Source organism: Canis lupus, chromosome 27 (assembly GCF_048164855.1).
Source record: "Canis lupus baileyi chromosome 27, mCanLup2.hap1, whole genome shotgun sequence".
Lineage (NCBI taxonomy): Eukaryota > Metazoa > Chordata > Mammalia > Carnivora > Canidae > Canis > Canis lupus.
In genome coordinates, this window is record NC_132864.1 from 29,171,361 (window position 1) to 29,184,136 (window position 12,776).

Below are 12,776 nucleotides of genomic sequence, written 5' to 3' on the forward strand. Positions count from 1 at the left end.
CCTAGCTGGCCTGGCCCGTGCAGACCCTGCTGGTGCCAGGGAGGAAACCTTCCCCAGGACTGCCAGTGCTGGGGACCCAGAGGGGTGAAGAGCCCAGAGCAGCCACCACTCCCAGAGGACCCGTCTGATAGGTTAAACCTATCAGGGTTTAACCACCAAACACCACAAGGGGTTGGTGGGCAGGCAGGGCCATTCCCAGTCAGCCTTCTTAGAGCTGGGCCCTGAGGTGGCAGCAACTTAGGCCTGGAGAGGAGGCTCCCTCCTATTGTGTGGGGTGTTTGCCAAAGGCAGGCTCCTAGTCTGGAGCTGGGGGTTTTTATCAGCAAACACTCTTTGAGCAGTGGAGGAAGGCAAAAATAAGGAGACATACCCTAACCCTCTGCCAAATACTTTAGAGTCTACATAAAGAGGTCATGAGGAAGGGAAAAAAAAAAATCATTGCTTTAGACAGTTTTGGTCTGAGATGCAGCTGTGAGGAATATCCACCTTCCCCAGAAAAGAGGCACCAGACCCCTCAGAGCTCTTGGCTCCTGCCTGCAGTCACCAGCAAGGGCTCTCATCACACTGGCCTTGGGAGCTCACCTGTTGCGGTTAAACTGGATGGCAAAGTCGGTCATGACCTGGAGGGCCTTGTTGGTCAGCTGCAGATCCATGGAAATGGAGCCCACCTGGCGGGTGAAGGTACCTGAAATCTCCAACCCCTTGGCCTTCATAGCCGGGAGCCATACCTACAGGGAAGACAGTGGAGGGGAGGCTCGTGTTTACCACTTCCCTAAAAGTCAACAGCAGCCCACCTGAGCACCATTCCCCGCTTCTCCTTCACCATCCCTCTCTCCCCCACTCTTCATCAGGGCCCTCCCAGATTGAGGCCCACACCTGCCTTTACCATTAGGAGACGACCATGTGGATCTTGGGATGAGAGGAACAATCCTGCATGGCCCATCCAAGGCCACCACCACAGTGTGGCTCTGTATCAGAGCAGCCTGGGGTAGAGAGGGGCTTGGTATGCCCAAGGGTTGACCTGAATCTTTAAAGGTCCAAGAAGTAACACTCAGTAAGTAGTACTGAGAAAGGAGATGAGACATGTGGACCCTGCCAGCCTCTAGAGGAGTCAAGTAGAGTCAAGAGCCCAATGGCATCTGGGGCCTCAGCCAGAGCCTGAGGCCTTCCTGGCTGTCACAGTCTGTCCTTCCTCACAGAAGGCAGGGCTGGCCTTTTAATCATGGAAACTGGGCTGTCCAAGGACAGTACCTAAGAGGACCTCTTGCCTGGCAGGCCCTCTGCTGCTTGGCTGTCATGGGAGCCTCAGCTCAAGAGCCGCCTCCTCTGGGAAGCCCACACCTAGATTCCTTCCTTGCATACATACTACCATGACATTTTAGCAGATAAATGTGAGCCTGTGTATCTGTATCCCCTGTACCCAGTCAGCTCTTTGAAGGAAGGGCTCTGCTTCTTTACTTATTTATTTATTTATTTTGCTTTTTTTTTCTTTACATCCTTGGCTTGGAGCTTGCTCTAAGCCAGTCACAAGAGAGGCATGTTGGCAGACTGAAATATCTTGAATTAAAGCCCCAACCGTGAAGGACATCAGCAGGCATCATCCATGGCCATGTAAATGCCTTTCAAGTCTTTGTTCTCTCAGATCCCTCACAGGCCCCCTCCAATGTCAAAAGGTCCAGGCCTCCTCGAGAGTTTCCCCAAGGGGCCCTGTGTTGGTGAACGTCTTAGTCTCTCAAGGTGCTGACACCAGGAACTTCAGTGTCGTCTGGGTCCCCACTCTCAGCCAACCCCAAGCCCCATACCACAGTCATGCAGATTGGGTCCTGTCACCATTACCTCCTCCATCTGCCACCAGGGCCTCTACTTCCCTCAGCAGGCAGCACCTGCATCTGAGCCACCGTCAGAGTCCACCAGGTAAGACAGAAGCCCTTGGGGTACCCCAATACCTGCTCTCCACAGCAGCTAAGGTCATCTTTTTTTTTATTATTATTTTTTTATTTATTCATAGAGACACAGAGAGAGAGAGGCAGAGACACAGGCAGAGGGAGAAGCAGGCTCCATGCAGGGAGCCTGATGTGGGACTTGATCTTGGGTCTCCAGGATCACACCTTGGGCTGCAGGGGGCGCTAAACTGCTGTGCCACTAGGGCTGCCCTCAGGTCTTCTAAAATGCAAATGTGGGGGCACCTGACTCTTGAGCTCAGTATCATGAGTTTGAGCTCCATGTGGGGCATAGAGATTACTTAAATAAAACTTAACTCCTCCAATGCTGTGACACTTTAACTGCCCAGAGCCTCCATGTCCTGGCTGCCCCCTCTGTCAGGCTCGACTGAACCTGCTCCTCCTCCCCAACCCTGCACTGTCCTCTGTCTGAAAAGTGCTTCCGTAGGTCCACCCACATGGTACTCACTAGCCTGATCATCCTTTGTTTTCCTGGGACAAAGGTGTGAGGGTGGAATCACAGGGCTTCAGCTTCAGCTGAGACAGGCAAACAGAGAGCTATGAGGACCCCCACTCCCAGCACAGCTGCTTGGCCCCTGGCCCCTCCAGCGGGCTACTTCTCACAGTTCTTGCAGAACTGCCTCTGTCACTGGGACTGACTGCTGACAGTGGGGACCTCATTTCTCTTGGTCACCGTGGCTTCAGGAGTCTAGCATAGGTCCTACCACAGAACTAACCCTCAACATTTACTGAAAAACCCAAAGAAACATCACCACCCACTGGTCCAAATGCTTGAGGAACTCCCAAGTTCTTATGCCAAGAAAACCTCATTCCCTTGGCCAAGAAGGTTGGAGAACGTATTTACCCCCACCAGTGTGGTGGGGAGAATGAACATGGGACAAACCATTCTAGGTAGTCACAGTACTGTTAGGAAAACATAGATGACATCCCTACTGCTTCTGAAGGAAGAATGCACCTCCACTCCAGAAATTCCTGTGTCTAAGATAATGGGGAAATGGTATTGTAAGGACTCCTCTTCTAAGCAGATTGCCCTAAATTCCTCTGACCAGGTGATCCTCTATCCTCTCATTTCTAGCATTCACTGTTGGTACGCCCATCTGGCCCTCCACTAAGAAAAAGCAGTAATAATATCCATTAAAATGAACACACAAGCAGAGGGCCAGCTCCCCTGGGGCCAGTTCCGGACTTTATATTCCTGGCAGCTCTGCATCCTGGCAAGGCCTGGCATGCACAGGACTGCAGGAGTCTTTGCTGTTCTTGTCATTTGGTCCCGCCTTATGCCTGTTACACTGGGCTTTTAACATGTATCCATCGGCCTCATGCATTGAGGTAGCCCATCTGGGTAGTAATTAGTGATTCTGACAATCAATGACGCTCAGGCACATAGGATGTTCTCAAACACTGTGGGGCATGATCATGTAGGGATCAGGAATGGGGGCTTTGGTGCCACTCTGCATTCAGTTTCACACTCTGTCACTTACCTGCTAGGTGACCTTAGGCAAAAGCACTCAGATTTCTCAACCTCAGAACAAGAGTAATAACCCCGTCAGGCTTCTGGCAGGATTTAGTGGGGTGGGGGCTGTGCAGTCCACAGCATGGAAGTGTGCAGCTGCTAGCACTAGACTTGCTATCTGCCATGGGCCCTGATCATACCTGGGGGCTCTGGTCACCACTGCTGCAGGTACAGCTGGCATACCCAGTGAGGCCAGGGCAGGGCAGGTGCTGGCTCACAACTCCCCAGTCACAAGAGAGATATCACCTTGCCCCTAAAGCCCAGCTCTATTCTGCTCTGGGGAGGGAGCCTTGGAAGAGAGAGAGAGAGAGAGGCTCTCACTGAGAACTAAGTGGCAGACATCGTGTCTGACCTGAGTGTGGTGGGGAGATCAGGCCAGGTCCATCCCCTCTGGCAGCTTCCTCGATGCTGAGGGTGTGGCCCACACCACACTCTTCTTAGCGCCAGGCCCCCATGTTCTTGACTCCTAAACTCAGCTCTCCTTTCTTTCCTTGCCATTTTGGCAAATGGCACCTCCATTCCACTGCCTGAGCCAGCATCCATCCCTCCTTGCCAGCCCCCATACCCTGCCAGGCCCACCTCCCAGTGCAGTCTACTGCCTCCAGCCTCAAAGGCGCCCTTCTTGTCCAGGCGCCATCAGCACACATCAATTCCTATTGGCCTCCTCACTGGGTACGTCACTTCTATCCTACCCCTTCCAATCTGCCTCCACAGTGTAGGCAAAGCAATCTCTCTTCAGTATAAATGTTTCACTTCCGCTTAAAACCCTTTTTTTTTTTTTAAAGATTTATTTATTTACTTATGAGAGAGAGAGAGAGAGAGAGACAGGCAGAGGGAGAAGCAGGCTCCATGCTGGGAGCCAGACACGGGACTCGATCCTGTACTCTAGGATCGTGCCCTGGGCCAAAGGCAGACGCCAAACCACTGAGCCACCCAGGGATACCCCCCACTCCCTTTTTAAAAATATTTTATTTATTTATTCATGAGAAACACAGAGAGAGAGAGGAGAGAGGGAAAGCGGGGGAGAACCATTTGCTTCAACGTGGATGGAACTGGAGGGTATTATGCTGAGTGAAGTAAGTCAGTCGGAGAAGGACAAACATTATATGTTCTCATTCATTTGGGGAATATAAATAATAGTGAAAGGGAAAATAAGGGAAGGGAGAAGAAATGTGTGGGAAATATCAGAAAGGGAGACAGAACGTAAAGACTGCTACCTCTGGGAAACGAACTAGGGGTGGTAGAAGGGGAGGAGGGCGGGGGGTGGGAGTGAATGGGTGACGGGCACTGGGGGTTATTCTGTATGTTAGTAAATTGAACACCAATAAAAAAAATAAATTAAAAAAAAAAAAAAAAAAAAAAGAAAGCGGGGGAGAGAGAGAGAGAGAGAGGCAGAGACACAGGCAGGGGAGAAGCAGGCTCCATGCAGGGAGCCTGAAGTGGGACTCGAGATCCCGGGATTCCTGGATCATACCCAGGGCCGAAGGCAGGTGCTAAATAAACCACTGAGCCACCAAGGGATCCCCTGCTTAAACCCTTTTAATGGTTTCATTGCACCAGGACTGGGGGAAACCCTCACAGCCTGGCGATGCTTATTTTGCCAGCTTCTTCCCTCCTTAATCTATAGTCTAGGTGGGAGTCATGGTGAGTACTAGCTCTAGGTAGCACAGTGGGATCTGGATCTGGATGGCATATATGGGCATCTTCAGGTGGCACAATGGCAAGGAGGCATGACACTTAATGGGCCAGGGTCAGGGATGCTGGACATGTTGCCGGGAGGACAACAGTCCCATCACTGAGCCATTGTCCTGCATCCCTTTGAGTATGTCTTGCATGGTTTCAATATATCCTGAAATTGGTGGGAACCCAACTATGGGGAAACTAAAAAAAAAAAAAAGCTTATTCTCTGTTTTGTTTTATTGGAACTTCACTGGGAGTCAGTCACCATTTCAGGAACTAAGGGCACCACCAGCCACATCGTTTATAGCTATAGTTTATAGCACTCGAGCTACGAACACTATGTGTGGCCATCGTGTGGACTCTAATGTGCATACACCTGACGACACCAGATCTTTCAGGGTGGGTATACCCAAGCCTTTACAGTGGAAATATAGAAGTATATTCCTCTTTCATGAAGTGATAGTTTCTGATTCTGAAGTGATAAGTATAGGTAGGCTGCAAAGTCCACAAATCTCCTTCAAGAATTGGAAATAAAGGTCCTTTCCGGCGGTGACGACCTCCCCACGAGAACATGCCCCTTGCAAAGGATCTCCCGCACCCGTCCCTGGAAGAGGAGAAGAGGAAGCACAAGAAGAAGCGCCTGGTGCAGAGCCCCAACTCCTACTTCATGGACGTGAAGTGCCCGGGATGCTACAAAATCACTACCGTCTTCAGCCATGCACAGACGGTAGTTCTGTGTGTCGGCTGTTCTACCGTCCTCTGCCAGCCCACGGGAGGAAAAGCAAGGCTTACAGAAGGATGCTCCTTCAGGCGGAAGCAGCACTAAAAGCTCCCTGAATCAAGATGAGTGGGACACTATCCCAATAAACAGATTTTGGATTAAAAAAAAAAAATTGGAAATAAAGGATGTGTTAGACTATGTCTATCATCCATGACGGGGGGGCACTGGGCAGGACAGCCCCCAGAACTGCTGCTCTTACACGGGGCCTCTGTCAGTTCTCTGGGAGGGGTGGGCTCTCCCTTGCCTCCAGGCCTTTCCACAGGCTGTTACCTCCACTTGGAGCCTTCTCTCCACTTTTGCCTAATTCTTTTTTTTTTTAAGATTTTATTTATTTGACAGAGATATAGAGCGTGAGAACAAGAAGGCGAGCGGCTGAGGGAGAGGGAGAAGCAGACTCCCTGCAGAGCAGGGAGCCCAACACAGGGTTTCATCCCAGGACCCTGAGATCACGACCAGAGCTGAAGGCAGACACTTAACCAACTGAGCCACCCAAGTGCCCCTTACCAAATTCTGACTTGATCTACAGGCCTGAGCTCTGCTCTGGGAGATGATTCCAGGCCCCCAGGCCCAGCCTAGCATCTCTTCCCTGTGCTCCCACGGCCCCTGGCTGCCCTCAGCATCGGGTTGGCAAACTATTGCTCCTGGAGCCCATCTTTGTTGGCCTGAGCAGATTCCACGGAACAGGTCATTTAAGGAACCCAGACATCAGTGTCTAACTGCTGTCCCTCTGGCTCCTGCCATGAAAGGAGGTGTGGTACTTACTGCTTTGGGGGCCACATACGACCCTGACAGCGTGCCCACGCCACTTGTCAGGTCGAAAAGGTCACTCAGGCCACTGCCCATGGTTGCTCCTAGGTTGGCTGGGACTGCTGCTGCTGGGGGTGCCACAAAGTTGGGGCCCCCGATCTGGAAAGGAAGGGAAAGGGGTCAGAGGCAGGCTTTAGAGATGGGGACATCAGGGGCCCAGCATGAGAGGCGCAACCTGGCACTCTAGAAAATGGGACGGGGCAGGAGGGGGGCTGCAGGGCTGCTGTCATACCAACTCTAAGTTGCAGAGACAAGACAGGGTGAGGGGAGTAGAGAAGAGAGATTGTGCCTTCCCATGACCTCTAAGCCTCCAGCCTAAGGGGTGACCTCTGGGAAAGGGCTTGGGATACTCATAAACTAACCTGCAGCCCACAGATAAAAGGAGTACCCAAGACGACTGCTGTGAGGCTAAGTGGACAGAAACACACTCTCCAGGATGTCACGGAGAGCCCTTGGAAACTGAGAGTGCGGCTGATCCACAGGGTGACAAGGCAACTTTGTCTCAGGGTACTGAGGATGGGACACTAGATAGAAGGCCACAGCTCAGCAGGGAGGGACTGCTTTGACATCATCCACCCCTTGGGATGCTGGGCCAGCACTCAGGAAGAGCAGGGACAAAGGCTTGATGGCACAAGGGTTGAACCGTACCCCTTCAGGCTCATCCCCCATCTCCAAGCAGAAGCAGGCAGGGTGAAGAGAACAGGCAGCCACATGCAGAGAGAAAAGCCAGGAAAGACGACAGAGAGACAAGAGAGAGAAAAAAAGAGAGAGAGGAAAAGAGAGAAAAGATTAGTCACTGTTGCTCCATTGAGAGGGGTCTGAGGCAAGACAGTACCAGGCTTAAGAGGGGGCCCAGGCTATTTCTATGAAGGACACTGCTTCTGGCATGACCCTTCCTACCCTTTCTTGTGTGATGCCTAGGGGACCTGAGCCAGACATGGCCAAGTGACAGGGGCTCTGCTACCCTCTCCTCCCAGCTCTACCAGCTACCTGAAGAAGTCCCAGGGAGATACCCAGTCCAGTCTTACCATACCCTTTCTACAGAGGGGGACTGTCCCTGACTTCTCATGGGCCTCTTGGGCCTGTTGGGATGTTGCCCCACGCTGGTGCAGGATGTGGGGGTAAGTGGACACTGGTCTGGCTCCTCTAGCCTTACAGGCCCCAAATCTGTTGGGGCTCAGTGGCTTGGCTTGGCAAGAGGCTAAGTCCCGTATCTGCCACATACTATGCGCTGTTGGAAGGAAGATCACCTGAACTCTTGAAGCCTCAGTTTTCTCCCCTCTAAGTAGGGAGTGACATAGTCACCTTCACAAATAGGTGTACCTGAGGCCCTTGGTTGGTGAATGGCACAGATGGGATGTTCAATGATTGCTCCTCTGAAGGTCATTATCAAGATCATCCAGAGGGGGCCCCAGGACATACCAGGCTGTCAAGGCCTCCACCAAGAAGGTCCACGGCTCCCATCTGCACTGAGGAGGTGGCCAGAGGTGGGCCGCTCACCGGGGGGCCGAGGTCCAGGTTGAGGAGGTCACCCAGTAGGTCGCCCTGGGTGGGAATGACATCTGGCTGCTCACCAGAGGGTGCTCCGGCAGGGGCCGTCTCAGGGCTTTCTGTGCTCTCGTTCCTGTGAGGACACAGGAGGGAGAGGGTCAGTGGGGTGGGCCCTGGGCTGTCTCAGGGAGATCAGAGTCCTCAGTCTGTAGTATCCTCTCCCAGGACAGGCACCTGGGTCTCCTCACTGTTCCAGAAGGGCTGTCTATATGCCCCCTCCCCTTCCCCTTTCCTATGACTGATACATCTTTTTGGCTCTCCAAGAGATCCAGCTTCATGGGGGTGAGTGAAGGGAGGGGCCCTCTGTATTTCCACTACTTAGCACATTCTAAAGACTAATGTCTGCTCTGGAGGACTGGGCACCAAAGCCAAACCAACCACCAGGGGGTGGCAGAGGAGGGTGAGAAGAACAGGGCTCTGGAATTAGAATTGGGGCTGTGACTAGCTATGCTGGTTGTGGGATGCTGCACCAGGCCCTCAAGCTCTCTGTCCTACTGTCCTCGTCTGTTAAATGGGGAGACCTCTTAGAGCTATTGTTAAGGATCAAATGAAATCATCCTGGTATGTAGTAAACATTCATTAAAAAGACATTAGAATGGGGGCACCTGGGTGGCTCAGTAGAATGGGGGTGCCTGTGTGGCTCAACTCTTAGTTTCAGCTCAAGTCTTAATCTCAGGTTGTGGGATCGATTGAGCTCAAGAGGAATCTGCTTGAGAGTCTCTCTCTCGCCCCCTCCACCCCACCCCACATTTTCTCTCTATCAAATAAATAAATTGATTAATTATAAAAAAAAGTCACTAGAATGGTAATTTCCTTGATTCCAGCCTTGCCACGGGTTATCGCATCAGGCCTGAGTGCCTGGGTTAATGAACCGCAAAACCAGGTGGGGATGCTTAGCCTAGAGACTGGCCCACTTCACTCACGAGGCAGTGCGAGGTGGCAGGCTCTTGTGCACAACGCCCCGGCCCCCCTCCACAAAGGCGCTGGGAGGCTTATGGTAGACGGAAGCCAGGGTGCCAATGTAGCAGATGAGCTCGTCCAGCAGTGTGGGCTCAATGAGGTCTGTCTCTTCAGAGATGAGTGGCTTTTCAGCCAATACCACCTCCTTGGCAGCCACTGGGTCCGTGGAGAGCAGACGCCAGTAGATGTAGCCACGGTCCCGCAAGTCTGGGTTATCAGAGTCCTTAAGCAGTAGAAGAGGTGATGAGAAGCCTATTAAACTTGGAACAGAGCAACCAGCTGGAGAGAAGGAAGGAGCCCCTCCCCAAGCCCCATGACCGAGGCATGGTCATAGTGCTGGCCAACAGCAGTGATCCTGAGCAGTCCCACATTACCTGTCCCTAAACATGGCCTGGCCCCTTGATTTCCCACTCTAGCCCAGTATTAAATAGGCCAGTCCTGCTCCTGTCCCCACTCCTCACTCCTCTCCAAAATCTGTCTTCCCTGTCATACAAACCCTCTGGTTCTCCCAGACCTCCCTCTCCTCTTCTGTTTACAGTCTATCTCAACTTCACCACCTGACCCACTCCATCGTGATTTATCTGTGACTGAGCTTCCTGAGCAGGGATGCTGGATTACTCTAGGGCCAACCCCCCAGTGGTGCCAGTCTTAGGAACAGGACCTTGGCAGGAAGGTCTGGCAGGCTCCTTGGACCCAAGCACCCCCTGTGAAGTGAGACCTGCTGGTCTCAGGCCACAGCAGAGAGGCGGGGGGCACTGACCTGAGTAGCCAAGCTGAGAACCTGCTGTACCAGTTCCTGGGTCTCTGTCGGCTTCTTCAGGAAAAGTTTCACGATGGCCGTCAGTAGCTGCAGCTGGACCTGTGGGAAGACAGAGAGGTGACAAGTAAGAATAAGCAAGGGCTTCATTTGAGGATAGAAGAAAACAAAATGAGGGCCTCAGAAAGGGGAAAGGCTGTTGTTCAAAGGCCTTGGAAGCTGAGGAGAGCTTTCCCAGGTTTGGAGTAGGTCACAGAATGCAGACTAAGGCCCGGGAGCTGGTCATGCTAAGTAGCCTAGACCTTGGCATTACCACTCAGGAAGGAGATAGCCCTATTTGGCAGCCCAACACTAGGGTCCTAGAAACCTGTCAGGGCTCCCAGCCTCATGGTGCCTTAAGGAGTTCGCAGCTTAAAAAGGCAACATATGTAGCTGGTGTGCTTCTTAAAGGGACCATATGTCAACAGCAGAGATGATGCCAGCGAGGCCCCAAGGACTGGGCCAGCAGGGCCCAGAGAGGCAGCCTGTCATCAAGGAGCTGGGCTTCTACCAGAAGGTAGGAACCATTCCTGCCCAGCCCTCTCTCAGCCCCCGTATCTCACCCTGCTGCTGCCTTCACCAGATCATGCCCCCTGCTGCCCTCGCCTGGCCAACATCTTCTCATCCCTTAGGGCTCATGCTGCCCCCAGCACCCCCACACTTCTGCACCCCCTCATCAGCACTGCCCCACAGTATTAGAAATGCTTTCCAGCCATCAGGCTGTCCTGTGGAGACAGCCCTTTGACAGCAGAGATGATGACTGTATATCTGGTTGTATCTCTGGTTATTGCTCTACTGAATGTCCAGTGCATAGCAAGCACTTAAGAAATGGTCCATGTCTGGAATCAAGTGATCCAGAGTCCTTATGATTTGGTTACACATGGGCCAACAGTAGAGGAGCAGTGGGCTGCCAAGGTAGGAGGTAGCCCAGGAACAGGCTTCTAGGACTTGGGTACAGCCCCTGGCCAGGTAGTCCAGGGGAAGCCATTTATCCTCATTTGGTGGGGAGATGGGTGCCTGCTTCAGGGGATTCTCATGAACTCTGAAAATCATAATTTATGACAGCTGATTTTTTTTTTTAAGATTTTATTTATTTATTCATGATAGACATAGAGAGAGGAGAGAGGCAGAGACACAGGCAGAGGGAGAAGCAAGCTCCATGCCAGGAGCCTGACGCAGGACTCAATCCCGGGACTCCAGGATCGCGCCCTGGGCCAAAGGCAAGCACCAAACTGCTGAGCCACCCAGGGATCCCCATATGACAGCTGATTTTGAAGCTAGAGTTACATCACACCTCAGTTTATGACAAAGTCATACAACTTCTCTGATTCCATTTCATTTATAATGTCTATATAAATACCTCACAGGATTAATGGAAGAGTCCATAAAACAAGAAATGTAAAAAAAAAAAAAAAAAAAAAAAAAAAGAAACGTAAAGAACTTATCGTTTATTCTGCTCAATATACAACAGCTGTCACAATGATCATCAATATCACTGCAGCCAGCACATGGGAATTCTTTACCAAGTTCTCCTCAACCTAGGTCAGCTGGCTGCTTGGCATCATTCATCACTGTCAGGTGTGCTACATGCCTAGGAACTCTGGCCACTAGCGCAACTCCTCCCACCTCTCACCAACACACTGACACCCCCGCATGTTAGCCTGCATATTTAGGGCAACCTATCTGCAATGATATCTCTGCTTCAGCTACTATCCAAACAGGGGCAAGAGGCAGACTGGACTGACATACCACCTCAGCCAAGACTTTCTGAGCTCCCTGTCCATGGCTGGAGAGGCCTAAGAGCTCAGAGCAAGGAGTCTTAAAGAGACAATCTAAAATAAGTTCCCTGGGGTGCCTGGGTGGCTCAGTCAGTTCAGCATACAACTCTTGATCTCCACTCAGGTCTTGATCTCAGGGTCCTAAATTCAAGCCCTGTGTTTGGCTCCACGCTGGGCCAAATAAATAAATAAGTAGGTAAGTTAGTTACTTAATTCCCAAACTGTTAAGCACTAAACAAGTATTCTTATAAAAGCTTTGAATGGTATTGTGAACCCAGGAGGCAAAGGGAGCTGGCCACTTAATTAAAACCACCACCACCAGCACCACCCAGCTACAGTGTGCAGAGTACTGGAGTGGCCAGTTTATACACATCATCCAATAAGCTTTGCAGGAACCCTGCACTGGAGACAAAGAAACAGGCTTGGCAAGTTTAACTTGCTCCAGGCCACTCAACAGGGGAGGAACATAGATTAGATTGTTTCCTCAAGCCAAGTTCCTGCTCAAGCTTTCCCTTGTCCAAATTTTCTAAGCTTGGGCTCTTCAGCAGGCTTTAAGAAGGCAGAAGTGGCCACAAGATTTACTTTATTTTTTTTTTTTTTTTTAAAAAGCCAGAGTCATTTCAGGACAGATTCATTTTCTTTTTTATTTTTATTTATTTTATTTTATTTTATATTTTATTTTATATTTTATTTTATTTTATTTTATTTTATTTTAATTTTATTTTATTTATGATAGTCACAGAGAGAGAGAGAGAGAGAGGCAGAGACACAGGCAGAGGGAGAAGCAGGCTCCATGCACCGGGAGCCTGACGTGGGATTCGATCCCAGGTCTCCAGGATCGTGCCCTGGGCCAAAGGCAGGCGCCAAACCACTGCGCCACCCAGGGATCCCCACAAGATTTACTTTAATATATGGACAGAAACACCCCCCAGAGGATACCTTCTGCAGT

The 12,776-nt window shown here is 51.2% G+C and overlaps 2 protein-coding genes across 6 annotated transcripts in view; one reads left to right on the top strand and one right to left on the bottom strand.

The window, feature by feature from the left end:
- AP1B1 (adaptor related protein complex 1 subunit beta 1) overlaps positions 1-12,776 on the bottom strand; it is an 82,876-nt gene that overhangs the window by 5,768 nt on the left and 64,332 nt on the right. For 3 of the 5 annotated variants that reach the window (XM_072803146.1, XM_072803145.1, XM_072803149.1), the window contains 6 exons: positions 10,014-10,112; positions 9,217-9,476; positions 8,165-8,366; positions 7,391-7,411; positions 6,698-6,841; positions 583-728 (listed from right to left, as the gene is read on the bottom strand). In XM_072803146.1, coding sequence (XP_072659247.1) covers positions 583-728; positions 6,698-6,841; positions 7,391-7,411; positions 8,165-8,366; positions 9,217-9,476; positions 10,014-10,112 — 872 coding nt within the window. The remainder of the gene's footprint in view (positions 1-582; positions 729-6,697; positions 6,842-7,390; positions 7,412-8,164; positions 8,367-9,216; positions 9,477-10,013; positions 10,113-12,776) is intronic. The other 2 variants (XM_072803148.1, XM_072803150.1) reach the window with 1 other exon arrangement.
- On the top strand, positions 5,682-6,047 carry LOC140619561 (small ribosomal subunit protein eS27-like). The gene has a single exon (XM_072803155.1). It carries the CDS (start codon positions 5,726-5,728, stop codon positions 5,978-5,980), a length of 255 nt encoding a protein of 84 aa, XP_072659256.1. The 5' UTR covers positions 5,682-5,725; the 3' UTR covers positions 5,981-6,047.